The sequence below is a fragment of the Pleurodeles waltl genome, chromosome 8 (assembly GCF_031143425.1).
Source record: "Pleurodeles waltl isolate 20211129_DDA chromosome 8, aPleWal1.hap1.20221129, whole genome shotgun sequence".
Classification (NCBI taxonomy): Eukaryota; Metazoa; Chordata; class Amphibia; order Caudata; family Salamandridae; genus Pleurodeles; species Pleurodeles waltl.
This window is the reverse complement of record NC_090447.1, coordinates 163,664,997-163,692,618: the sequence shown is the minus strand read 5'-3', so window position 1 is coordinate 163,692,618 and position 27,622 is coordinate 163,664,997. Positions and strand designations below refer to the sequence as shown.

Sequence of the window (27,622 nt, the reverse complement as noted above, 5' to 3'; positions counted from 1 at the left end):
GTTGTGTACTCCTCTGTTGCTTTCAACGAGAGTGGTGAAGATGATCAAATAATGCCTCAATACATAAAATATAATATCCCTTCCAAAGTATTACAAGTATGCACAATCTAGTTTCTGGACTATTGTAACATTTTTCCAGGGCTGATGGGACACAGCTGACCGTGTTTTACCCTGGTGGATGCTGTCATTCACGTTTGGTTGGGGGGAGAAATTTGATGCCTGCGCTTCCTGTGACTCAGCTGTGCCTCGCGCAGCCCGCAGGGACAACTTCACTCCTAAACAAAGGAGCTCACCGGGAACCAGCACGCACGGGATCCGAGGGGAAGCTGCAAAACTGCGGACAAAATGCAGACATGATCATCAAAGAGGTCGGCGGAGGTAGCGTGGCGAACCCAGCCTCCCCGTGACGAAACTTTTGAACTTCCTCGAAGACTGCACTTTCTGGTGCTAGCTTTACCGTGGTGAGGAGTGGGTGTACCGGCGAGCAGCATGTCCGTCCACTGGAAGAGCTGGCTTTCCAACGAGGGCGCAAAACATCTGTTTTTGGTAAAACGATCAGTGATTGGAGTTAAGTTGGGCAAAGTTTGGGTTGTCGTCGCACTAGTTGGATTCCAATAACTTATTGGGTGATTGTGCTGGGGCACGCGCACCATTGCACTAAGTGAACATTTGAATTTTGCAAGTTTGCATCTGCGTCCGCTTTGTGGTACAGAGATTTCGACCCTGCACATGTAAAGTGTATGTCGTCTCTCCTCTTTTTTTTTTTTGTTTGAAAGTGGCCACTTCATAAACATGGTATCTTTTAAAAGTGCTCTGGTGATCTCGACAGTTTCAGCTTTGTTTTTCCGAACTCGATAGGAGTATACAAACAAATTAAGTTCATCTATCTTTTCTCACAGTTGTCAGGTGCTCCCTCAGGCTCCGGGTTTATAGCACATCACTCATTTGTTGAAGGGCTTAATTTGTAAATAAAAGGTGCCGGTGCCCAAAGCTCTCATCTGAAACACTAAGGCAGCGTAATCCTGAAGCTATCTCGGGCCTCTTTAATTCATTTACACCCAGTCCCTGTCATTTCATTCGCCCTTGCAGTTTTCTGCTTTCTCCCTTTGTGACTCTTTTTCGTTTTTATCTTCCTATGTCTTTCCTATCTGTGATCTGTGTCTTTTACTTGCAGGGAATGCTTGAGGCATAAGAATAGGTGCCAGCCCTCAAAAATAAGTGCCGGTGCCCCGCACCTGTAACCACGGGCTCAAATTAAGCACTGATTTGTTGTAGGAATGTTTACCTAAACTGACAGTTAAAAGCGAAACTACCAGTCCAAGAATGCAACAGTTCTCAGGCCTGTTCTTCCGCTTTTAAAAGTGTGTTTTTATTTTTTATTTTTTTTATTTATGTATTTATTTTAATAGAAGTTTACAGTGTTGGAAGCAAGTCCCAGAATGCAACTATCTAGGGCTTCTGCATTATGGGACTTGAAGTTTTGTCCAATATCAAAACTACTGATCAAGTCCCATAAAGCAAAGTACAGTGAATTAAAAAGCCAAAGCTGTCTGAGTGTCCCATTTTAGCTATTTTAATGGTTGATGTTAGTTATAAAACAATTGTGGTTTTTCATTTCTCGCTTGACACTTTTACTTGACACTGTAGTTCCAGGTTCCCAAAGTCCTGTTCTCTTCCCTGCAGGTTTTCTGGCTGGCTCTCAATCTGTGGCTCTTCTGTGGAAGTTTCGTCTATTATAGTGGACCCCAGTACTACTATTTGCTGCAGATGATAGGGGTAAGTGATGCTCCACACAGGGAATATGAATGAGAGGAGGGAGCATATTCAAATTATTTGAAATATTGTTTAATCAGCAGCAGTGTGATGAAGAGAGGGCATTCCTCTCTGGCAGGGCAGTGCACCTTTTAAACTTAAAAATGAATGGAATGACAAGGCGGAGGTGATTAAAAGTAGAGCCCCCCTTTTCTCTCATAATAACAATGGGAAAATAGAGCTTGACTGTAATGTGTTTTCATTTCTCGTAGAAGAGAATCTGACACTCAAAAATGTAAACTTGTATGGACGTAGAACACTCATCTATCGGTATTCCTAGTGTTTTTTTTGTTCTAAGCTGGCCCCCAGGGCAGCACTCCTTCCCATTCACAATTACTACTTTTCAATCCTTCCGAAAAATAGTTGGGGAATTAATAACCATCCCGAAATATTCCAGGGCTATAGTTAGAATAGTAAATGAGCCTCGTGTAATATTTGGAGAAAAGTTGTTCTTTCCCCAAATATTCTAGGACTGCATTTAGAATAGTAATTTTGACCTTCCAGTGTCCCCTACTCCCTCTGCTGTCCTAAGGACACAGTTCAGGGCCAAGGGTGAGTAGCTCATCCAAATGAGTGTTTTACTTTGCATTCTGGAACTAGTAGTCCAATGTAGCCGATTACAAAATCACATAAGGGACTGAAAAATTTAGAACTTTGTCAACTTATGCTACCATTCTTTTTTTAATCAAACCTTAGTGGATATATGTCTTTAAGGTGTGGAAGTATATTGTTCATCTTCTTTTTAAATTGATATATGCAGAAAATTAGTCTTCCAGAGCCTTTTACTGTGATTGTTGGCAGTGGCGTACCGAAATATGAGGGGGGGGAGGGGGCTGCAAAGTACATGGAGCCCTCTCCCGGGACTTACTCGGAAGCTTTTAGGCCCAGGCACTGTCTTGGGGAGGAGGGGGATCCCCTGGAGCTTGTGGCCCCCCATACTGTGGGGACTGCGCGGGCCTTTGTTACACCACTGATTGTTAGGTGATAACTTGTAAAATACAATGTCTGTCATTTACATGGCCTCTTGGTATCCAATTAGGGAATTTATGAAACCTACATATTAAAAAAATAGGAAAAATGACGTTTGATGAACTTTTATCTTAAACGTAGGGTGGCAGTATTTTCTTGTTTTACCTTGACACAGACCCACAGCATGCATTTTATTTCTGGATAATTACAAATAATCATTTATTTCATTCAATACGTTAATTAGCAGTCCATGTGTAGTGCATACAGTACCAAACAAAACAATAGCAATAATGACTTCAAATAATAATCGACCACGTTCAGACCACAAATGTAAAAAAACAGGAATGGCCATTTCCTCAAAGTACACATCGTGCTCAGCTAATGTTATGTTATTGGCTTTAGTGTAGTGCACATCATGGCACTGGTGTGCCTTAATGCAACTCTTAGAATGTTTGCCAGTCTGAGGACTTTCCCACAGAGACCTGAGTGTGATTCAGCTTTTGATTAATATTGTATGATATTGTCCTCCTGGTTATCTTCCCAGTTTGGTGACTCAGTCTCATTGATTGAGCTTTGCGTATATACTTTTGGTGTGTAGTGGCTGAGGTCAGAGGGTTAACCCTTTACTTATTTGTCTCTTAGGCTGGAGGCAGGGTCGGGCTGGACAGAAAATAGACCTGGGCACCAGAACGAAAGTTGCTTCTTTAGCAAATAGTTAAAAACATGGCCCATATTTGCAAATTGGGTCAGTTTTGAACTTTTAAAGACACACTATATAAGTGTTTTGCATGTAATGGGGGAAACAAATTGATGTGTGCTAGCTGCAGGCAATGCTTGCGATATTAGCAGGGAAATTGACAATTGGCCCACAAGATAATAAAACAGGCTCATAAACAGCCAAAAAACGAGTCAACACAATGTCCTTTCTGATCAGGCCTTCGGGCACTGCCAGATTGCCCTAAAGGTCAGTCCAGCCCTGGTTGGAGGACATGTCCCAGCTGGCTGGAGATTGTGGGTATATTTTGTTGGTGAGGAGCACTGTTGGGGACCACAGTAGCCAAATATATGGCATAGTCTGTGGTGCATGTGTGCTTAGTGTTTGTTTGAGGATTCTGGTATATTGTGACAAATAGTGCTTTTGTGAGCATGCAGATAGTCAAATTATGCCTTGTTACAAGTGGCCCAGGAAATGGGTCAGGTTTCCTCACCCCCAGGGTTACTGATCCCCGGGTACCAGTAGTGGTGGGCAAGCCAGTGAAAGCTCGAGCCAGAAGAATGCATTTGCTCAGTTCAAAGTCCTCTACGAACCTCCCACCCAAAACTAGCCAAGCTTTAATGGGAGGCGCTGGGGCCTAGTAGCTACTGTTGCAGACCATGCAACATGGGAACCCTTCTTGATTCCCGGCCTCCGCTTAGCATCCTGTAAATCCCTACAAACTTCACTGTACCACAAAAAAGGGGTAATGTAGTCTATGCCTGTTGTTGAGTGCTTTTATATGCTTGGGCAAGGTTCACACTCTAAAATACTGTCAAAAATGAAATGATGATTCTGCCTGTCACCTGAGCTATAATCTCATTTTCCCAAAATTAAGGGCAAAGCAGGAAAATTTGATACCTGGAAGAGATGCCCTTCTAGTGGTTCAGTTGCACAGTGTGAAATTTGCTTGACCAATATGTACGATCCTAGGCAACTTCATTTCAATGAGCCTCCTTTTAAGTTTATTAACACTGTTGGACCTGGCCCTTGTGGCAGTTTCACCCCCTAACCTTTTGCCTAGTTCATCCTATTTTTTATGACCTCTCGCTGTTGGCTCTAGGACTCTGAGCACTTTACTACTGCTGGCCAGTGCTAAAGTGCAGGTGCTCTCCCATCTAAAGTTGGTATGATTGGCTTATACCTAATTAGCATATTTAATGTACCTATAAGTCCCTTGTACAGTGATATCTCCATACCCAGGGCCTGTAAGTTAAATGCTACTAGTGGGCCTGCAGCGCTGCTTGCGCCACCCACTGAAATAATGGTTCAAACCTGCCTCTGGCCCGCTAGCACAGGGCCTGTTTGCGCAGTTTTCTGCCACAGGGACCCGGCATCTAAATTTACTTGCCAGGCCCGGAACTCCCCTTTTACTACATGTAAGTCACACCTAAGGTATGCCCTAGTTAGCCCTATGAGAAGGGTGCCATGTATGTAGAAGGCAGGACATGTGCCAGGTTGCGTGGCCTGTCCTGGTAGTGACAAACAGCCTAACTTGGTGTCTCACTGCTGTGAGTGATGCCTTCTCATAGGATTGCAATAGAAATGCCCTGCCTTATGTGCAAGGGGTATTGTCTGATTTATGAAGGATGGCGTAGGCATGTATGTATGGTTGTAATGGTGATAATAAATGCTGCTTACTGGTGTAGGTGTATTTTTTTTATTACTATTACAGAAGTGCCACTTCTAGAAAGTGCACATTTCTCTGTGCTTATGACTCTGGTGTTGTGTAGCTTGACTCAAAGTGACGTCTGGGCAGAGTGACAGCTGGGGCTTTGGGCATACATTTTAAACAGCCTGTACACAGGGAGGGTGGAGGTGTCACAGAGGTGCATCTGCATACTGAATAGTCTTCCTGGGCTGAGAGAAGGGAGAGGCAGGGCACACATACATTTGTAAAGGCTATGCCCTGGCATCACACAATAGGGTCGTTTACCCCCAACTGATGTTTGGAGCCTGTGCTAGAGGAGAGAGTGGGCACTCCCAGAGCCAGTTGAAACTGGTTGGAACCTCCTGTCCCCCACCACTGTAAAACACTGTAAGGACTGAGTAAAAGTACAGGGGAATTTTCCCCACAACTTGGAGACTCCTTGGAACTGGACACAGAAATACTGGAAGGACTAACCAGGGACCGCCGTGGACTGCTACTGCTGTGCAGACCTGTGACCTGCTTGGTCACTGAAAAGGACTTGACACTTGCTGTATCTTCCTTGTGCTGGCCTGTTGCTGTGCCCCTTCACCTCTTGGCCTTTTCCTGGAACTCTGCTCCCAGGGGCAGGGTGCTGTGGCCACTGACCCCTGTAACATCGTGAAGCACGAGGAGTGCTTCACTACCTTGCCAGATGACGCACTTTGGAAATCGCTTTATCTTTTTGAGGCTTAGCGCTTTAATTCAGGGAAAAGCACTGCCTCTGTTATTGCCCTAGCACTTAAAACGTGCTTTTATTGCTGTGACTAAGAATCACCGCTGCGACCCGGGCCTTCTTGGATGTAGCACCAGAGTCGCGCTGTTTTCGGTGCCCCAGGGCACAAAGAAAATTGTCGAAGTGAAGATTGGGGCGAGCGCGCTCCTATCGTGCCCCCGGGGTGAAGCGCGCTCCGTGGAGTGCCCCCGGTGCACAAGCAGGCACCTACTTTGGTGCCTGTTGCTTTTAACGGCCTGAGCAGGCCGCAATGTGGGTTGTCAGCCGGGCGGGGGGAAGGAGGCCTCATCAGAGGCTCCCCCACCCCATCGGGCCCCTTTCTCCTTTTCCACGAGGGGCAAGGGAGAAGGAGGTCTCTCCCTGCCCCTGTATGGCCCTTTTGTCGGACCGTGGGCAGGGCGGAAGCCTCACCGGAGGCTCCCCCGCACCGCTGGTCCCTTGTAGGCCAGTGCCTAAACCTTGGCCCCCCTCATGAGGGCCAGTGATGGACTGGAGGGGGGCCCCCATCGATCGCGGGTCCCAAGAGGGGCCCATCCTTAAAATGGAGGGGGTGCATGGCGCCCCCCTCCTCCTAACACTTCTCCCTGGCTTTGGCCCCCCCCGTCGTGAGGGCTGGTGGAGGCCTGGGGGGGCCCCCAGTGATTGTAGGCCCCAGGAGGGGCCCATCCTGAAACCAGAGGGGTTGCATAGCACCCCGCTCCTTCATCAACAGTGATCGTTGACCTTGGGCCCCTCTTGTGAGGGCCGGTGGAGGCCCAGGGGGCCCCAGTGATCGCAGGCCCCAGGAAGGGCCCCTCAGTAGTTTAGAGGGGGTGCGTGCCACCACCTGTACCCCACAGCTCTAAGGAGCCCCCCATGTTGCGCAGAAGTGCACCAGGAGCCCCATCTTCATTCCTTGGCACTGGAGGTGCCTCATCAAAAAAACAGGTAGCACCAAAAGACAATATATATAGCCTAAGTTCTTTCTAGAGACTTTACTGATTTATATATTGCCTACCTGTTTATGATGACTAAATATGTGTATGCAAATATTCCTTTTATGGGCATAACATGCTAATGTGTTTTTATGACTTGCTATACGTTTTCTAATGTTCACCTAATGTGGGCATTTATGATATTCTAATGACAAGTGCTTTGGTGTAATAACGTGTTTCCTGACTACTGCTTATGTTGCAGAATACTGAGTAACCTGTGTGTTATATGTGACTACTGCTAGTTTGCAGAGTAACTAATGTGTAACGTTCTGACAGCTGCTAAGGTAGCAGGATACTACTGATATGTGATGTTTGGTCTAATAATTGTGCTGTGTATAATACAGTAGATTTTCATATAACTTGGTGTTGTGTTTCCTTTGTGGTGGGGATAGTGCATCACGTGTGTTGTGTGTGTTGTGCAAATGCTTTACAGATTGCCTCTGGAATAGGCCTGACTGCTTGTGCCAAGCTACCAAGGGGGTGAGCAGGGGTTATCTTGGATGTGTAACTCCCTTGCCCTGACTAGAGTGGGTGGGTTCTGCCTGGCTTAGGATCATAACCCCATTTCTAGCAATCACCTATGAGAGCACTTTTTAAATATATGATTTCAGAATGTTCACTGTACAAAAACATCTGTTGTGTTTTTTTTTTTTTAAATATTTTTTTTTAATACTTTGAAATGTTGCTCCATCTATAATGCGAATCTAGGCTATAAAAAGGTACACATGACAACTGACCTCTCTCTTACTTTACTAGTAGCATTGTCGACAGGGTGGGGCAAGAATGTTTTTCATTTCATGTATAAAAACTATCATTTTAAATATTTAATAAATACTTATCAAAGTGGAGATATAATCTGATGTATCAAGGTGAAATGCTTCTGCGTGTTAAGGATATACAGTTCTTTGAATTTTGAGGAGTCTTTGTCTTATGTTTTTTACATGATGTTTGTTGCATGAAATACATGGCTAATCATGTAAAAGGCTTGGCTCTTAGAGCCAGAGCCAGCCCTTTGCTCAGCTCTGGCTCAGCTCTTCCTGTAAATTTGTTTATTTGCCCACCACTAGGTTCGAGCAACACTGGAGTGTGGGGAAAATTTGGGCCTTTTGAATTGCAACAAGAGGGCCCACTAGGACATGAGGAATTACCTAGAGCATTGATAATTGTAGGTCAGATTACCTGGTAAATCCTAATTTTTTGGTTGTACTTTCACCCAGAGTTTTTGGCCACCTTCAGCAGCTGAAAACTCCAGGTGAAAATAAAAACTCATAATTCTTAGGGAATCGGCAACTGCTGTTAACGACCCTATTAGAATTAAAAGTCTAATGAGAGGCTATGTCCCATACTTGTGCTCTGTTGAAAGCGGCTGTGTTTTCTGTCTAATATGTTCCTTTTGCTGTTTCATGTGAGTTGTTTCTTAGGGATGAGTGCTGTTGCATTCTTTGAGATAAGCAAATCAGTGCTGTTTTGTGTATGCTGCATGGTCTGACTTAATTGATCTGTTGAACATTGGAGTGTGCTGAGGGAGCAAGCAGCCCGTCCTAATTATCATAATGTTTAGCTGAGGTGGCTGTCATTAATTTGCAATGGAAAATGAATAAAAATAATCAAGTAGATTAGCAGAACTGTGGCTTGAGGGAGAATATCATGCTGAAGCATTGATTAATACAGCAGTCTTTTTTTAGGTGTTGCCTGAGAAAGCACATGCACTGTTGCCTGCAGGACATATTGTTAGCTTATATTTGACTTGGCTTAGAGCTCGCCCATTCCTAACATTAGTTGGCCTTTATTGTCCCTTTCCTTTTCTTGCTTCTTAGTCATTAGTTGTCTGGGCTTTCCTTCCTCCTCTTCTGTTTGTTCTGCCCTCTGCAGCATGGACACACTATTATGTCTTTTCCATACATGTGCAGCTTTTTAGGGTTGAATGCGCAAGCGCTTGATCGTGTTGTAATCTCTCTGTGGCCTTTTAACCACACCCACTGCACGCCCATCAGTTTCGTTGGTTGGTGGGCTTGCTTTTTAAAAATCGCTTGATTTATTATTTGTGAAAGGCATGCATACGTCATGCCTTTTCCAGTGTTTAGCCCTCCTCGATCACACCGACCAACTACTGAAAACATACGAGGCTCCATGTTTTCAGCATAGTTTCTGGACTACTTTTTCATTTTATTTCCTATGCAGCTCAATCTCGCTGCACATTTGCCGATATGTTTGACTGCAAGCGAACTTCTGTTTCATTTTGTGTGCTCTTTCACGCCCATGGTGTGGCACTTGAAATTGAGTGGCTTATGGAAAACTGTATTACTTTTCATTTTCATTTTACATGGCAATAACAGTCTGATTAAGACTTTACAACGCTAATAACTCTAAGTCGAGCAAATGCGAGACCCATTGCATTGCAAATGCTTGTCTTTTTACATGCCTCTGTTTTCTTTTTGTTTTAAGCACTCAGAGTGCATGTATTTTCTTACTGTCACTCATGTGTGCTTCTCACCCACCCTCCGCCAGGCTCCATGTTCCACTCTCTCACCCATATGCATCTCCCCCATGCCACCACATTGCCTTCTCGCCTGTGTGCTTTCTCCCCACCAGCTCCATGTTGCTGTCTTTCACCCCAGTAGTTGATGATGCACTTCTGCCTTAGTGAAGAATGCTTGGAGAACTGTCATGTGCGCTCAACCACCACAATTGAAAAATTACCTTGAATTCTAGCCTCAAGTGTCACATTCAAAGCAGCGCATTGGCGAGGAAGCTTCTTAAATGTCCTTGCATATTCAAGAACCAAACGTATGTGATCAAGGAAGCATTTTCAAGAATTGTGCCTGCATTTTGGGGGAGCTGGGCCATATACTTTGATAATGAACAGTGCCTGAAAACACTGCACAGTCCCCTCCACTGCTTTGCATTCAATCCTGCGGGTTGAAGAATCACATAGCGTGGTCAAGGATGCACATAACAATTGCTGATAATTATTCTCTAATGAGCATGTGCACTTGAGAGCTGGAGCTATACAATCACCCATATGCATTTGAAAATAATGCACTGTAGTTGAGAACATACATACTCATTGGCTGGACATCGTTCTCGAATGTGAGAACACAGTTTTCCCTTTGTGAAGCACTTTACACTTGCTGTGCCAGAAGTACAGGTCTGTCTCTCTGAGTTCAAGGTATTCACACCAGTAGCCCTCCTGCTTCCAGAAACAATGGAACCTGTTAATCATGAGCAATAGGTTTCACAGGACCTGCCTGCTTCATCAGGCCCTGCCGCTCCAGGTCCGAACCAATTGCACACAAAAAAACAGAATGAATCGGATGTTGAAGATGTAGTGAAGGTGGTCTGTGCTGCATCATCACACTCATGTTCATCGTGGGTGTGGAATATTTTACAGTGTAGGTCAATACATCTTGCATCCAACAGCAACATGCACATCATGTACCTGACAGCTTTGTTGCTTGTGGCAAATGTGGGAAGTAATGTTCCATTACTTACTGGTAATATTCATTACCCTGATTAGGGTTCCTCCTCAGGTTATATGTTGGAACAACGCATGCTTGAACCACGCATGCCTGAACAACGACCTTGTTGTTACCACTAATGCCTTTACCACAAATGCTTTAACAACGATTTTTAGTTGTAAAGGCATTCCTGGTAAAGGCATTAGTGAAAGGCATGCATGGTTCCAGCATGCGTCCCCCCCCTCCCCCACCCCTAAAAATTAGAACAACCCCTCCACCTCAACCCCAACCCCTAAAGCACCCCAGCCTCCACCCAACCCCTAAAACCTAAACCCTGACCCCCCCACCCCTAAACCTTAATCACCCGAACCCCCACCCCCAAAAACTAAAAATGCCCCAACCCCCCTTCCCTTAAAACAGCCCCAGTCCCAGCCCAACTTACCTCCTCCTTGATCGCGTTGTCCTCCTCAGCCGACTCCCTTCTTCTGTGCCTTAACCACACATGTGCGTGATTCAGCACATGCGTGGTTAAGGCCCTGAACAAGGAAGTCGTGGAAAACAAAAGCGTTGTTCCGCTTTCGTTTTCCATGACTTCGTTGTTCAGGAATTGTTGTTCCGGATGCTTCCATCCTCCCCGTCCCAGTCCAAACAAATGAGGCTTGTCCTCCACCCGACAGTATTCACACTGAAAGTCCTTTTTTTTTTTGCTTTGTTAATAAAACAACTCTTCCCCCGCCTCTTCCTGTATGTTACCAAGCAGAGCCAGACAAGTTGCTACAAGGAGGGAGGGAGGGAGGGAAGAGGACTGGGATGAGGAGTACCCCTAATTGGGGTAATTAATATTATCGGTAAGTAATGGAACATTACCCTTTATGGGGTCCTCCTCGTACCAGTCCAAACAAATGAGGAAGTAACCAAGCAGAAAGAAAACACGGATACAATAAAGTGACACCAGCAAACGTGTTTAATGAGCAAAACAGAATTACTTAGCAGCAGTAGACAAAACTGCAGACCTAAACTGACCATCAAGATTGTCACACACAGAAAGACGGTAATGAGTTAGGAACGTAAGCGGAGACAACCAAGTGGCTGCCCTGCAAATCTCCAAAAGGTAAACCCTCGGCCCCCCCCCCCAGACTCCACCCAGGAAGTGGAAACTGCCCAAGTGGACCTCCCTTGGATATCAGCAGGAAGAGATTCCCCACAGCAACATAAGCACAGGCATTAGCCTGCCTGATCCACCTACTCAAAGTCTGGGTGGAAACCCTGGAACCCTTAGAGACCGAACCACAAGCCACAAACAGGGACTGAGACAACCGAAATGGCTTTGTACAATCCAAGTAAATTAGAAGAGCCCTTCTAACATCCGAGGAGGAGGGAAGGGATGATGAGGAATCAGAAAAAAACAGGCAAAACCATCTCCTGAGAAACATGAAATAACGAAGAAATTTTAGGAAGAAACCTAGGATCCAACTGGAGCACAACCCGATCCGGGAAGAATTTCAGGTAGGAAAAGACTGGCATGAGAGCACCCAACTTACCCAAACACCTGGCCAAAGTAATGGCCACCAGCAAAACCACTTCAGCCGAAAGCCAAAGCAAATAAGCTTCTTCCAAACGCTCAAAAGGAGCACCCTACGGACCTCTCAAGACCATGGACAAATCCCATGAAGGAATCAACCAATGGACAGGAGGATGCTGCAACCTGAAAATACGGAGCAAGTGTAACATCCGGGGAGACAAGGAAGACAACTCACCAGAAAAAGAGTGACATGCGTGGATAGCAGCCCTCTGGGCAGACAGAGTGCTGGGGGCCAACCCCTTCAAGAACCCATCCGACATAAAATCCAGGATCCGAAAAGGAGCCACAACAGCAGGGTCCACAGAATGAGACCCGCACCAGGAGGAAAAAGACCTCCAATGCTTGTTATAAGACTTTAAAGTAGACTGCTTCCTGGAAGACTGGATACCATAGCAACCTGAGAAGAACAGCCCAACTGAACCAAACCTACCTGTTCAAGAGCCAGGCCATCAGAGGTAACCGGGGCGCCATCAAGCCCGAAAGGAGAGGAAGATGAAGAGGAGATGGCCTGTGAGGGAAAACCAGAAAGCTCCCCCATGCCAGAAAAAGCAGGATAGTAAACCAGTGATGGAGAGGCCAGTAAGGACCAATTAGGATCACATGAGTGTTCACCCTGATCTGCAGAACCCGGGGCAGGAGAGGGATCGGAGGAAAAACATAAACGGATAGAGCATCCACCACTCAGGCAAAGAGGAGAAGGAAGCTCCGTGCAGAACTGATGGCAATGGGCATTGTGCGGGGATGCAAACAGATCCAGCGAAGGATTCCCAAACCTCCCACAAATCAAGAGGAATAAAGGCTGGGCCAAGTGAAACATCACAGAGAACGGAAGGTTCTGACTGAGACTGTCCGCTCAATAATTCATCTCCCCTGATATATAACGCTTTTAGAAGGAGAACATGAGTCTCAGACCAAGCAAAAATTTGGGGCGCAACCTGATTGAGGGACCCACACCTCGTGCCCCACCTGTCTGTTGAGGTGAGCCCTGACCACCTGGTTGTCAGTCCTGACCACCACATTATGACCCAACAAGTGAGTCTGAAAAACAAGGAGTTCCTGCATCACCTCCATGAGTTCCATCCAATTCGAGGACTGCCCGCTCTCACTCGGAGACCTCTCTAGGTGACCCAGAACCGCACCCCAATCCCGCTCGCTGGCATCCGTGGTCAAGAGAACAGGGGAAGGAAATTGGAAAAAGACACCCTTCAACAGATTGTCCCTGACCAACCACCAGGACAGGGCACGAGTCACCGGCTCTGAAAGAGGAATCAGAACTTTGTTGTCTTTGGAGCAGGGATCTCAGTGAGCGAGGATGTGATTCATAATCGGCTTCAAATGAAACCACGCCCAGACGACCACAGCAGTGGAGGCCGCCAACAGGCCTTGCACCCTCAACCAGCACCTTGCAGAATTGTGTGAATGAGTCAACAAGTCTGACAGTGCCAACTGAAGAGAAAGAATCCTGTCGTCCGGTAGGAAGGCAGCACCCATCGAGTACCTCTGAACATCTTCAACTGGGAGGGAACAAAGTGAGACTTTGGAAGATTCACCAGGAAACCGAAGCCGTGCAGGGCTTCCAGCACCAACTCTACATGCCACTGAGCCATGAAAAGAGATGAAGCAAAAAGTAACCAATCATCCAGATAAGGATAAAGGACAACACCCTGCACATGCAAGAAAGCAACAAAAGGGGCCAATACCTTTGTGAACACTCTGGGCTAAGTGGCCAAGCCGAAAGGGAGGACCTGAAAGTGTTGGTCGAAGACCTTGAACGTCAGGAATGGCTGACTCCACATGGATCGGGATGTGAAAGTAAGCATCCTGAAGATCCAGCGTGGCCAAGAAATCTCCGTTCATGAGAAGAGGAATGATTGAAGGAAGGGACACCATCCTGAAATGTTCCACAAGCAGAAACTTGTTCAGAGCCGGGAGGTTGAGGATGGGCTGAAAGGAACAGTCTGGCTTTGGGACCAAAACAGAGTTGAGTAAAATCTCAAACACCTCTGCAACTCCGGAACTAAAACAATTGCCTGTTTCAACAACAGTAACTCTATGCCCACCTGGAGTTTGCGAACAATTCTGGAGACTTTGGAGACGGAGCAAGCCGGAACCGAGGAGGCAGAATGACATCTTTGAACTGCATCTGATAATCATGTTCCACCACGGAAAGGACCCAGGCATCGGAAATGACTTGTTTCCATCGAGGAAGAAAAGCCATGAGGTGACACCCCCCCCCCCCCCCCCTCTGCCATATAGTTACCTGTGCTGCTGGCCAGAATAGGTACCTGAGGAAGAGGACCGAGATTTATTGTAGAAGGTGGCCCCCAGATCACAAGGCCCTTCCACAAAAAGGCCAAGGCTCCGTGAACTGAAAAGAACCACGTCTTAAAAAATAAAATAATAATAATAAATAAATAAACCTTGCTTTTTATCCATTCCCTGTTTAAAAGGACGCAGAATCTTCTTCTCCTCAGATGCCTTCTCCACCATTCCATTGAGTTCAGGACCAAGCAGCTTCTGTCCCAAAAAAGGCAGCTTGCAAATGAGGGAACGCTGCCCAGATTCCAACTGAGAGGATTTCAACCACAAGGAGCGCCGGCCTGCAATCGAAACACCCGCTGCAGCAGTGGAGGCCCAAAGACTATCAAATGTAGAATCAAACAAAAACTGAGACAAAAGTTCCATGTAGGCAAACCAGTCCGAAGGATCATCATGAGCCTGGAGACAATCAAACAAGGCATGGAAGTCCTTTTAAAAGAGCCTGCGTAGCATACACAGCATTTGCATTGGTGTAGATTCCATAATTAGAGGCAGCATAAGCACTCTTCAAGGCAGACTCCACCTTTTTATCCATCGTCTCAGAGAGGACAGCATCTTCAGAAACCAAAGTGGAAGAAGAGGACATAGAAGCCAAGATCGTATTAACTTTAGGGAGGTGAGAGAACTTATCCTCAAAGCCCTCCAATAGATATATCTTATGAAGAAAACGAAGTATAGTCGATTTGTTAAAGTCACTCCACTCCTTAAGCAGGAGATTATGAATAACCTCATGGAAGGGCAAACAGTCAGAAGGAGGTGCATTGTACTGAGACAAAAAATCCACTTCAGCCACTTGCTGAGCAGGAAATCCCAACTGAGCATGAATATGTGACAAAACCTCTTTAACTTGATCAGACTGGTTATAGTGATCTCTATAGTCCTCTTGATCACGAGTCTCATCATTCAACTTTGGCACTTAGCAGGAAGGTCTTGCTCCAACAAAGCAGCATCAACCGCTTCTTTCACCAAAGAATGCAAATCATCCCTAGAAATATGTAGGAACTCCTCAGCGTCGTCCTGCGCAGGAACCTGTGACTGGAGACGCTTATCCACTTGCTTAGCCATAACAGCGGGAAGGCAAGTTCACCAACATGGAAGTAACACAATGTGCTACACCATCGCCCCTACTTCCATATAAATAGGGTGACCACGGTAACCAAATCTTGCCTCGCCAGACTGAACGTCACATAAAAATTGCCCCAAAGCCACCAAAACCGAAGAAATGTGTAAATAAGAGAAAACCGCCAACCTGCCCTCGCTGCTGTCATGCTCCCTATGCTAACAGAGCACCCTGTCCCAGATCCGCACATGGACAGGGAGCACATCAGAGCGAGACAAGAAAAACTACTGTGTGCCCCCGCAGCACGGAACAACAAGGTAAGACACGGATAGTTCAAAACATAAATCCACAAGGGAAATTTGCTCACGTTGTTTGTAGACTGAAGAGTGCGACGGGAAGGACCAACAGTGAACCTGCTCAGGACAGGAAACAAAACAGGACGAGGCAGGGGGAGGAGCTGTTTCATTAAAAAAATAAAATAAAAGAAGGACTTTCAGTGTGAGTACTGTCGGGTGGAGTACAAGGCTCATTTGTTTGAACTGAGACAAGGAGGACCCCATCAGGGGTAATACATCTTTGACACACCACCTAGCCATACACATCAGGTTGTGACATAAATGCTACTACCATGAGTTTCAGAGGTAACTTCCATGAAACCTTTTGCTGATACAGAGGGTAATCCATCTTGCTCTCAGAAATAGATAGTGGGTGCCAAATTTACGATTCTGAGTAAGAAGGATAAAAACGTTCTTTCTTACCAGCTGTTTTCACTGGTCTGCACTTTGTGCTTCAAGACAGTCTGCGTTGAGGGTTCAAGTTGGTAAATTTGAGTATGTCATTGGACAAGTATTTGGAGAATTTCCATGTTTAATATTCTTTATTCCATTTTATGTAGCCGTCCTCTTGGTTGCATACTTTGCATTATTGATTCCTGAATCCACTGGTTTTTTATTAATTTTGCACAAACTAAAAATTACAGATAAATGATAAAAATGTATTGCAAATGATATTTTCAGAAACCCCACTTCACTGGAATAGTACTTGCATGCCTAGCCCAGATAGGATAAAGAGGAAAAGCTGAAGATTACTTTGTTCATAGAGGATACTTGCAAGGTCTGGCCAGCTGTGGTTTGCAAGTAATTTGGTGAATCACCCACTTGGCAAGAATATTTTAGTAAGGTCCACCCTAATGTGATTTACACAGAGCATAAATAGTTTCTTGGTTCGTGTGACAATATTTGGGAGGTCCGCTTTGATATAACTTGCCAGGAATAAGGAGATTTTTTTTTTTTTTCCATATTTTTTATTGAACTTTTACAACTGTAAAATGTGTTACACACATTGCATTACAATGTTATTATAAAGTGAATAATTTCTAGTGTGAAGTCATAATTTGCATTACACGTTTGCCTTATCAATATTAAGAGTACAAAAAGGTGAATGATGATACATATATATATTCATTTTTGCAATTGGTAATTTATGCCTGTATAAAATGGAGTATTTTACTAGTTTCTAAGAAGTATCTCTCAGGTCCACCCACATGTGGTTTACAAGGAAAGAAGAGAGTTATTCCTCTCCATGGAAATGATTTGTAAACAAATGTAAAAAGTATGATTTAGATACTACTTGTCCAGGTCTATCCGACAGTAGCTGTGGATCAGTAAACAAGTGATAAGTATAGTGAAGTTGAACAATATTCTTACCTTTTCTATGACGTGCATTATTTTATGAAGATGTAGTATAGAGTTATATGCTGTGGTTGAAGTTCATCAGTAGCCCTTCACAGGAGGTAAGAGATGTGAAATGTTTCTTGAAGGTGTTGAAGTTAGCTGTTCTCCAGTGTTCTAAGTAGGGTCACATAAGGGTGAGGAAAAGGAATGCTTCAAAAGGTGACCTATGCCAACACAGGCAGTATGCAACATGGAGAGGCTAGAAGACAAACAGTAATTGGTTGGTTATAATTCATTATGATGGATCCTGCAAGCAGTTGCTCAAGTGAGGTTATCCAAGTGTATATGGGAAGCCTGCAAGGGATTACACGCATGTAACCTTGTTGTACAGTTATGTTGGCCTATGGGAAGGGTAATTGCCAGGGGAAACCTCATGGGAATGGGTATGGCGGGAAATGTAGATATGGACAGTGTTTGGGGCACAGCAAGGAAAACTATTTGAGTTGATGGGAGCAAGAACAGAATGAGAAAACAGTGAGAGGTATCATTGTACAAGAGTAGATACCTGGACCTTGGGAAAGGTGGGAAAATAAGGTTGTGGGGAGAGGAAATAAAGTCAGAAACAATGCTAATAAGGGGCAGCAGGGAGGTGATACAGAAAAACAGATGTCTGGGCCACAGCCCAAGAGTGAGCAAGAAGAGGCAGTAAACCAGGTAAAGGGAGTTATCAGCCCATGCGAGAGGCAGGGGCAACAAAAGTGTGCAGGAAAAATGGATTACAGGCGAGGGTGACATCAGCCACATGGGGGAGTGTAGGGAAAAGAGGGAGCTTGGATTGGAGGCAAGACAATTCATGACATCAGGCAAACATGTGGTGAAGATTCAACAGTGAGAGGTAAACACCAGAAACAAGCCAAGGAGTGACATCAGTTCAGAGCAGTTGTTGGCCTATGGATGGGGTTAGGGAGATCAAGAGACATTGGAGAGGAAAATAGATTAGGTAAAGGCATGTGTTGTGCAAACAAATGGGTTTGAAGTAACCAAAAGTAGGTAGGCAATTTTAAGAAATGGACCAAATGGTATATCAAGGACACTGGTGGGAGGAAAGCAATTTAACCTGGGAAGGAAGCATTTCAAGAAAAAGGGAAACATTGTGGCTCTTGATGGGGGGTAGAAGTCAACATTGAGGGGGTGGGGAAAGATGGTGAACAAGGCCAGAGACTACACTAGGTTGTGGGAAGATATATTTTGTTACATTTGTTTCTAAAGTGCACCTTTACCCCGAGAAACGCCATGGAGGCATTGATGGAGACATTTTTAAGATGTCTGGCCTGCCTAAGTGGTTTAGTGAAGACTAACACCTTATGGGTGTTAATAAACAAAAGAAACGACTGCCCAAAAAGTGTTTAGCACCACAGTTTATTTACAACAGGAAAAAATGCCTAATCCTAGTGGGCAATGAATGTATTACAGATAGAAAAGCAGCTCTATTGGGCAGGTGGTGTAGTGTATCACATTTAGTGCAAAGTGAACGCAAGTGTACCCAATTCGTGTGCTGTGGGAAACAACTGTGAACATTCTGAGGCTGAATTTCAAGTACATACAACTATGCTTGGAAAACATGAAGGTCAGGCAAAACCTTGAAATTCAGTCCAATTGGAGCAAACTCTCTTTTCAGCTCCGTAAAATCGGCTCATCATCAGGTCACAAACAAAGAAAGCACAGTAAAGAAGGCAACCCAAAGTCACTAAAATGAGTCAGTCGTCAGATGGTGGCAAAAGTACTGTTTTTTTCACACTCGGTTAGAGTTAACAGATACATCTTGTATATGAATGAAGGAAAAGGGCCCAACTACCACATGCTTCTGGTCTGTGCTCACAGATGAGATGTGAAGCAATTTTTGAAATGGCTGGAGGTAAATGGCTCTGAATTGAATGGTCTAATATCAGGAGAAGTACTGACATTAAATTAGGAGATTTATGTAGGTCATAGAAGTGTTCTGAAAGTATCACTGAAAAAAATAAGAAAACACATAAGGAAGTTCAAATCATGAAAGAATCGCAAACTGGAATAAATGAAGAAAATGCTTTATACTGGGACCCCAACTGCTATCAGCCTAGAGCATCATTTGTCGGTATCACAGCAGACAAGAAAGGGAATAGCAAAAGGAATTACATTTGGTTGATAAAATACTTAGGAATTTTGAGGTTGGGTCATGTACAGGAAGGTGTGGCTCCTTTGCTAGGGCAGAGGAGCATTGCCCCCCCCCCCCTTGCCAGCAGCAGCAGCAGCAGCAGCAGCTGCAAACCTTTTACCAAAAAACAATAATAAATTACGTTTTTGGTAAAAGGGCAGGGCCACAGGCTATGATGGACACTAGGGTTAGTTTACAGCACTCCCCCTCACTGCGCATGTATGTTTGGCCGGCCATCTCGGGCCAGCCAAACATACATTGACAGTAGGCTCTCTCCAGCCCAGCACCGAGTTGCCGGGCTGGAGAGAGCAGGCACAGGCTCCCAGTCTGCCTGGGAGCACCCTGGCTGGGTGCTCCCAGCCAATCCTAAAGCTGCTCTGAGCAGCATCAGGATTGGTCATAGGGCAGGCTGCAGGTGACGAGCAGCACGGGGTGACGGCGGCACAGGTACGTGCTTTTAAAAAAAAATATTTCTCTCCCCCCCCCCCCCCCTCATATACACTAAGGCATTCTGGGATTTTCTTTAAATTACTGCAAGGTCCCAGAATGTGCATGTAAATCAACCACCCAAAGCTGAAAGCGTGTTGACTAAAGATACGCCCTTTCTGTGTAGGGACGTTTAACCATTGTTAAGGATGGAGTTGCTCCTGCGAGGGCCTGATATCTGGCGTGGTCTCTTCTGGTTGATGCTATGATTGGTGGATCTGGTCTCTAGCTGGCCCTGTCAGGCTGTTTGCTGTATCGGCTGCTGCTGAGCCCTGGACCTTTGTGAGAGCTAATGTCATGGTGTGGTTGATTTACATGCACATTCTGGGACCTTGCAGTAATTTAAAGAACATCCCAGAATGCCTTAGTGTATCTCTTGATGACTGACACATAGCAGGGCTGGGAGGCACCCTCTGGCAGGAATTGTGTGGTCCTCCCCAACCCCTGCTGGGGCTGGGGAGGGGTCATGGGGGCACACGGCATGATCTGACCATCTTAGTCATTGTGATTCCCTGACTGAGTCTGATGACAAGTGAAGTACTGAAAGAAACTGGAGCCTAGCAGAGCACCACCCACTGTTGAGTGCTAGTCCTGGGGCCAAACCTGCCTTGTTTTTGCGCATGCAACCCAGAGTGAGAGCAGGCACTGCATGCAGACTGATGACCAGCTCGTGCTAATCACAGTAAGAGCTGCAGATGAACATTGGGAAATGGCAGTTTAACACTTTTGTCAGATTGTGTGCGGGGAGAGACCATCAAAGCCCATGCTGGAAAGTAGAAGGATCATGCTGACTCGCAGTTCTGGCAGCTATATCTGATCTGAATCTGGGATCTGACCAATCTAGGGAAATATGCTGATTTAGTCTTGGTGTCAGTTTCTGACACCGGGACACAGTTTAACACTGCCAGCATATTATCTGCATTCTGTTTGGTGCAGCAACCTGCAGGCAGCAAGGGAAGGGGTTTCCTTATTTTCACTTGCAGCTGGGCACAAGCAATGGTGTGATTTACAGGGCCATCAGACCTTCTTTGCTTAAGTCTGATTGATTCACACACTTGTATGATTTATTGCGTCTCTGCACGTGATGTGGTATTACAAGAATTGCAACTTATGAACTGGAAGTAACAATGACACGATAACACTTTCTCAGTGTCCAAAGTAGTAGCTCACATACGTAACTACATAAAATACAAATCTGTGATCTGCATGCTGCACAATGTCTTTTTCAGCAGGCAAATGGTCCCTCATGCTACTTTGAGTCAATTTTGTGACTGGACAAAGCATTGGACTTATCCAGAACTCCATTAACCACCAGAGTTATCTTATCGCTTTTGTAATTCCCTCAAAATTGCAGCTGGAGTCCTTGAGTCCGTAAGTATATATATATATATTTTTTTATGCCTCCTCTTTCTGACCAATTAAGAAAGCTAGAACAGATTTCTATCATATTTGCCATTGCTGCCAATTCCTTTGCAGAAGATAGTGTTTTAAAACAAATGCATACGTTGACTGTCTGATTCTGCTTTTCAAGCTCTGCCCCTCATAACTCCTCCCCTTTCCTCTGTCACACCTTGACCCCCAATTTAAGAGATCTCAATGTAATTGTTTTACAATTCCAGCAGTGGTCCAAGGAAGGACCAGGCCTGTGATGCAGGGATAAGTAACATCTTGCTGCACCACACGGTAAGATTTAGACACGCTGCTCTGTGGTGGTGGAAAGATGTCATGCTAATCCTGCAGGTGTGATTGCTCTCTCCCCCTGGCTCCCGGACCACCAGTGACCTGCCACAACACTGCACTGCTCTGCTGCTTTCCAGTTGGCTGTGTGTTCCAGGTCATCGCATCTTTTGCTTTTGCGGTAGAATCATTGTCCAGCATGCAGAATCACCCAGCCTGATACAGCTCACATCGGTCTATGTGGGCTGACCCTGCAGCCGCAAGTACTCTCTTTCCCTAGCTCCCGGACCGCAGCTGACCTACAGCATCACCACACCGCTTTGCCGATCTGTGTGCTCCAGGTTCCTGCTGCTGTAGAATCACCATAGTGCAAAATTATCGTCCAGCCTGACTCCGCCAACATTGGTCTATGTAGCAGTACTACGGGGGGCGGCGGGGCTCCCAGTACTTTTTAGGTGAATCGAGTAGCCTAGATACCTTTGTATCTTCAACAGCCACACTGAAGGCATTTCTGGAACCAAGCTTTTTCACCAGAAGGGCGCGTGGCCCGTGCTCCTGCTCAAGGTCGCAGGGTTGTCAGCCCCATCAATGCCAATAGGGTGGATGATTTTGCAAGTCCCCCTCATGGGCGTACCTCTCTGGTTGGTCGCCTGATACTGAAACTACTTAAATCTGGCACAGCGATAGTCCTCCTTCAGACATGTAACAAGGAGCAATCTCTCTCTGTCTCTGGTGAGGAAGCTTCATTTGCTAACATCCTGCTTGCAGCTGCTGGATCCAAGCAAACAAACTTCTTTACAAGAGCAAAATCTCACAAGAAGGTAACAATATCGCAAGGCTTTCTTTGTCTCCAGCGCTCTCAGTATATGTGGAGCCTGTGCGCCTGCAACAGTGCATCACGTTGTAGTTGGCTCACACTGTGCCGTGATTGAAGATATTCCCCCGGGCAATTACTTGCCCTGAGCAGGAAGTGCAGTCAACAAGCCGGCCGAGTCGACAAGCCGGCCATAAATAACTTGGCTTATACAGTTAGCTACTCTAAAGGTGGTCTGGACAGCCCAGGGGCGGGTACAGGAGCGATAATGCAGGGGGGCTTATTTTCGCCACTGACTTTACCTTAGCAGGGAGTTTCTGCCCTAACCCCAATGGCATCCACTCTTTCTATTAGTGAAACGGATTTCTCTATCCATACCCCTGCTGCTGACAGTTGCAGTGTAAATGTTCCTGTTAACAGTTGTCTTGGTTAAGCCTCGGATATCGCTCAAACAACCCAACAGACTCCGCTAAGCATGCAAGTACCTGCCCAGGACACCAAGGGGAATTCTACGAAAGGCAAAGTAAAACTGCTACCAAAATCAAGCACCTGGGCAAATAGCACAGGCCAGTGAACCATGAAGCTAAGGGAGGTTTCAGAGGAAGTTTGCTGTGAGATTGGTCTACTTCACGGGGCGAAGTTAAAACTCAGGCCCATCGACTCCCCTCTATGTGTCTGATCATCTGGTAATAGGGGCTGATAATGAATCTCAGGCTGGTCCAGGTTCCACCATTTCTCCTGGCTCTGAGCACAGTCTGGCTAAGGCCATATCTTTTTCGGCAAGGATCTCTGATTCCCCGTATGTTGCCTCTGTAGGCCACTCTTTGCTGGCTGCAGAAATAGAAGCCCCTAATACAGATCCAACACAGGAGCCCTCTCTCCTGGTGATATTTCAGCAGCTACAAGAACAACAAGCAGAAGCACAGCATCATTACACACAAGCCAGGGCTGATATTGCCTTGTTTCACTGATCATTAGCTGAAGTATCTAGTAAAGTTGCCGCTCTTACGATGGATATGACAGAGTTTCAGCAGTGAGTTGTGGGGCTGAGGAAGTGGAAGCAGAAGCTGTGAGAACCATTGGGAATCATAATCAGCAGTTGATGTGTGTCCAGTCTGAAATAGAAGACTTGGAGAACCGCCAACGGAGAAATAACCTGGGTGTGTTTGACATACCAGAAGAAAAGCAAGGCGATGATCCTCAACAGTTCATTGTAGAACTCTTTGGGAAAGCATTTTCTAATCTCAGTAACTGGTATATGGGATTGCAGGTCCAGCAGGTACACTGTCTTCCAATCCATCTAAATATTTTTTCTCCCTCTGGCAGCTCTAACGCTTTGCATCTGCACCTTGTACTAATTTACATTGGTAATTTTTTACTGCAATAAGCTATTTTTTTTTCAGGCTTGTCCATCTACTCCAGTCACAGTTGACTCAATGTCTATTCTAGTCCCCTCAGATCTCTCTAAAACCACAATGGAAAGGCTTTGAAAGCTTTGTCAGATGATTGGCCCTTTAAAAGCTGTTTGGACCCAAGTGTTTTTACAGGAACCAGCCAGGTTAAACATTTTCAAGAATGGACGGACACACATTTGTTTTACAGAGCAAGAGGCTTTGCATATTTTTCATGCCCTGCAGGGGACTGTATCATACTAATTTACTGAGGTGGACTTTTGTCTTGGTATCATACTGGCATGGACGTTTTTGAACTTGGCTCTCTGTTGTTGGCTGGGTCTTCTCATGTTACGTCTTTTACTTGCTCTTATCAGTACCCGCTCTTGTTTATTCCCCTCAGGTGTTATCTATGTTTTATTTGAGGCAGCTTTGGGGGGGGGGGGTTCTCTTCTTTATGTCTCTTTTTAAAAATGTTCATACTAGCAGTGGTGTATGTGGTGGGCCGGGTGGAGATCTGGGGGCTGTTCTTGTTCATCTACAGCCTTGAGGGTGGGGAAGATTATTTTCAGCAGATGCTGGGTGGGGGTAAGGGAGTTCGTGGGGTAGGTGAGGCATATTGGGATGCTGCAAGAAAGCTTGGCAAGGGTGGTGTGGTGAAAGAATGAGGTCAAATGAGTCAGGATGAGCAGCAGTTGTTTGATTTGATGTTTTGTTGCATGGTTTTATTCTGCCAGACTGGGGTATTGGTATGAGATGGCTCATGTTCAGATAATGGGAAGTGGTTTTTGTAATGACTAAGCTGAAATGTATGTGTTGGAGTGTATCCGGTCTCAATTGATTTTCTAAATGACAATTAGAAGTTCTCCTCCTTCTGAAATTAGTTCAGAAGGAGGTCAAATGTATAAACCTCATCCACAAACCCTTACCAAGACCCATCTTGCCTATAGGGATTGTCATCTTTTAAAGCAATTAGGCTATGATATCATCACTTGTACCTCCCAATCTGTTTCCATTCATGGGGTAGCCATTCTGTCTGCTAAAAATACTGCTCTGAAGATGTTAAACTGCTGCAGATCCTAGGGGTAGTTGGGTGATGAGGCAGGTTTTGCTGTTTGGCTGTAAATATGTTGTTTGTAGTGTCTATGGGCCAAATGACAATGAGTCTGTTATCCTGGATATGCTTTGTTTGGAGCTACTGGATTGGTCTGGGGGAACTACTTATAATGGGAGGCTTTAACTGTGTCATGGACTATAGAATGACTCCTCAAATCAACTTTCAATCCCCCGGATGGGGAAAACGAGGACATTGATTGAACTAGCTTGTCTTCATAGAGTGAGCAATGTATGGAGCCTGGCTTTACCTTCTATTCATCTTCACACAAGCAGTATTCTAGGATAGATATGTTTTAGACCAGTTGGGGATCGATTACATGTGCGAAGATAGAAATCTGTCCCAAGATAACATTGGACCATAACCCCATAATTGCTTTATTCTCTCTATCTGCTGAAAGGGTGGAGTGGCAACAGTTTTAATTTCCTTGCTATCTACTGTCTAACCCTGAGTACTGTAAGTTCATGTCCACTCGCTCTTGGAATTTTTGGAAGGAAATCATTCATCGGCCTTACCATCTGTGGTCTGGGTTGCCATGAAGGCATACGTTCGGGGGGGCTACTTTGCAGTTTATATTTAGCAAAAAATAACGCAATCAGGATAGTGCCAGGCAGCTCAGTCAGTCTATTAAACAGCTTGAGATTAGGAATGCTCAGGCAATAGCCACTAATGGCTTGATGCACAACCTTTATATTCTGATCTGACGGGCCCTGAGGGAGAAGGTGGCAGCTAGCTATCATAAAAATCGGGCCCTTCCATATGAGTTTGGGGAGAGGGTGGGCGAATTTTGGTCTATCAAATTCAAACAAGAAAGCTAGGGGTACAATATAATCTATCAAAGACACTTATGGTGTCATATATATCCACCCTCCGGCTACAGCTGAACAATTTTCTATCTTTTATCAGAAGCTATATAGCCAGCCTCAAGGACTCAACCCTTCTGGGTTCCAGGACTCTATTCAGATCATAGGACTGCCTTCCCTCTGGGATTCCAGATCTGAATTGCTTGAGAAAGATTTTTCTATTGGGGAAATAGAGGATGCGCTCATTGCTTTACCATTGGTTAAGGCAGCAGGGGAGGATATGATACCGCTTGAATTCTATAAAACATTTAAGGATATTATTATCCCAGTATTTCTCGGAGTAATTCAGCATATTGATAAGAATGAAGAGGTGGCCAGTACTTGGAATATAGCTAATATTATCTTTCTTAAAAAGGGCAAACCGGCAGAAAACCGGGCTCTTATTGCCCCATATCTCTCATTAATGCTGTTGCTAAGGTGTTTGCCAAAATTCTTGTTATTTGACTTGCTCTAGTCTTATCAGATCTAGTTTTGCAGCAACAGCACAGCTTTATACCCGGCAGGGATACCACATGTCATACTAACACAGCTATCGTCATGTTTGATGTTGCTGCTAAGTTCGGGCAAAGAATAGGTATGTTACTCTTAGATGCCAAGAAGGCGTTTGACTGTGTTGTATGGGATTGTTTCTGGGCATCAATGCACACTTTTGGTATTCAGGGCCAGTTCTGTAAGTGGGAGAAGTAATTGCATATGAACCCACATGCTAAGCTTGTCTATGCTGGAATAGCTTCTTCCCCATTTCAGATCTTTCGGGGCACCCTGCAAGGGTGTCCGCTCTTCCCCTTCTTTGTACATAGAGCCATGTTTGAGATCTCTCTGGCAGACCGTGGGCATACAACCTATCCGGTCTGGAGACTTCAAACAAAAAATCACTGCATATGCAGATGATGTTTCTATCTTCTCTACTAATCCCTCAGGTGCTTTGGATCATATGATAGATGAGGAAGAGAGATTCTGAACTTTTTCTGGTTATAAGCTTAATGTAGCCATAACTCAAGTGCTTCTCAATTATGAGCTGAATGTCCCATTGACCGGGGTCATTCCTACGGCTACATATTTTGATGTCCAGTTGAATCCCTAGGTTGATAAAATTGTTAAATTGAACTATGAACCTTTATTATCTTCGGTCATACATAAGCTAAGTCTTTGTAACAGGCTCCCGATTAGCATCATTAGCCGCTGCAACATCATCAAAATGAATATGCTACCTAAGTTTTTGTATCTGTCTCAGGCTGTCCCCCTCTGGGTCGCAAACTCTTTTGTTTAAACAGTTGGAAGGTGTTATAGGTAGTTATGTTTGGGGATATAGAAGGGCTAGATGTGCTGTGCGTTTACTAAGATTCTCTTTTGGGCAGGGCGGGTTACAACTACCCGATTATAAGCTGTATTGTTGGGCTGCATTTGTTGGTTGTCTGTGCAATCTGCTAACACAAGGCGATACAGACCCCTCATCTTTTTGTTATCAGTTTGCATTATGGTCTGATTACAGGCTGTGTCTGTACAGACTTTTGGATCCTAACTACTTCAAACGTGTTAGTTTCAAATGCATTAGTGAGATTAGTACTATTTGACGATATATGTGCAAAATTTTCCCTGCCATTAATTTATGTGGACAACCCACTGTGGTTTAATCCTGCATTTCCAGCTGTATTTCATGATTCAATGAGCAAGGCCTGGATGTGGTATGGAGTTGAGTCGGCTGGGCAGCTCTACAATCTCAATGGATTCCTTTAGTTTGTTGGTGCTCCAGGTCTCTTTTTTTCCTTCCCCATCATTTTTTTAAATACTTGCAGATTAGGGACTTTCAAGTTAGGGTGCAGGTACCTAGTTGATCTAGCAAGCTCAGAAATCATTTCATCCCTGCACAGGGCATCTAGGAGTTTGCTTATCCGCTCATTGTATCAGGGGTTTTGTGAGAATAGGATGGATGATAGCTTAAACCTGCTGTCAAATGGAGTAGGACACTTTCATTGGAGATCCTGCCTTCTGAAATCCATTCTGCTCTGGAAATGATCGATAATTCAGTGCACTCTGTTAACTTAAAACTACAACAACT

General features: G+C 45.0%; 1 protein-coding gene across 2 annotated transcripts in view; it reads left to right on the top strand.

Moving 5' to 3' along the window:
- The first annotated feature begins 232 nt into the window (after positions 1-232).
- Positions 233-27,622, top strand: part of NOX4 (NADPH oxidase 4) — a 759,149-nt gene continuing 731,759 nt past the window's right edge. Inside the window, exons 1-2 of one of the 2 annotated variants that reach the window (XM_069204008.1) lie at positions 233-546; positions 1,684-1,776. In XM_069204008.1, the coding sequence (XP_069060109.1) occupies positions 490-546; positions 1,684-1,776 (150 nt within the window). In that variant the 5' untranslated portion in view covers positions 233-489. The remainder of the gene's footprint in view (positions 547-1,683; positions 1,777-27,622) is intronic. The other variant, XM_069204009.1, reaches the window with a different exon arrangement.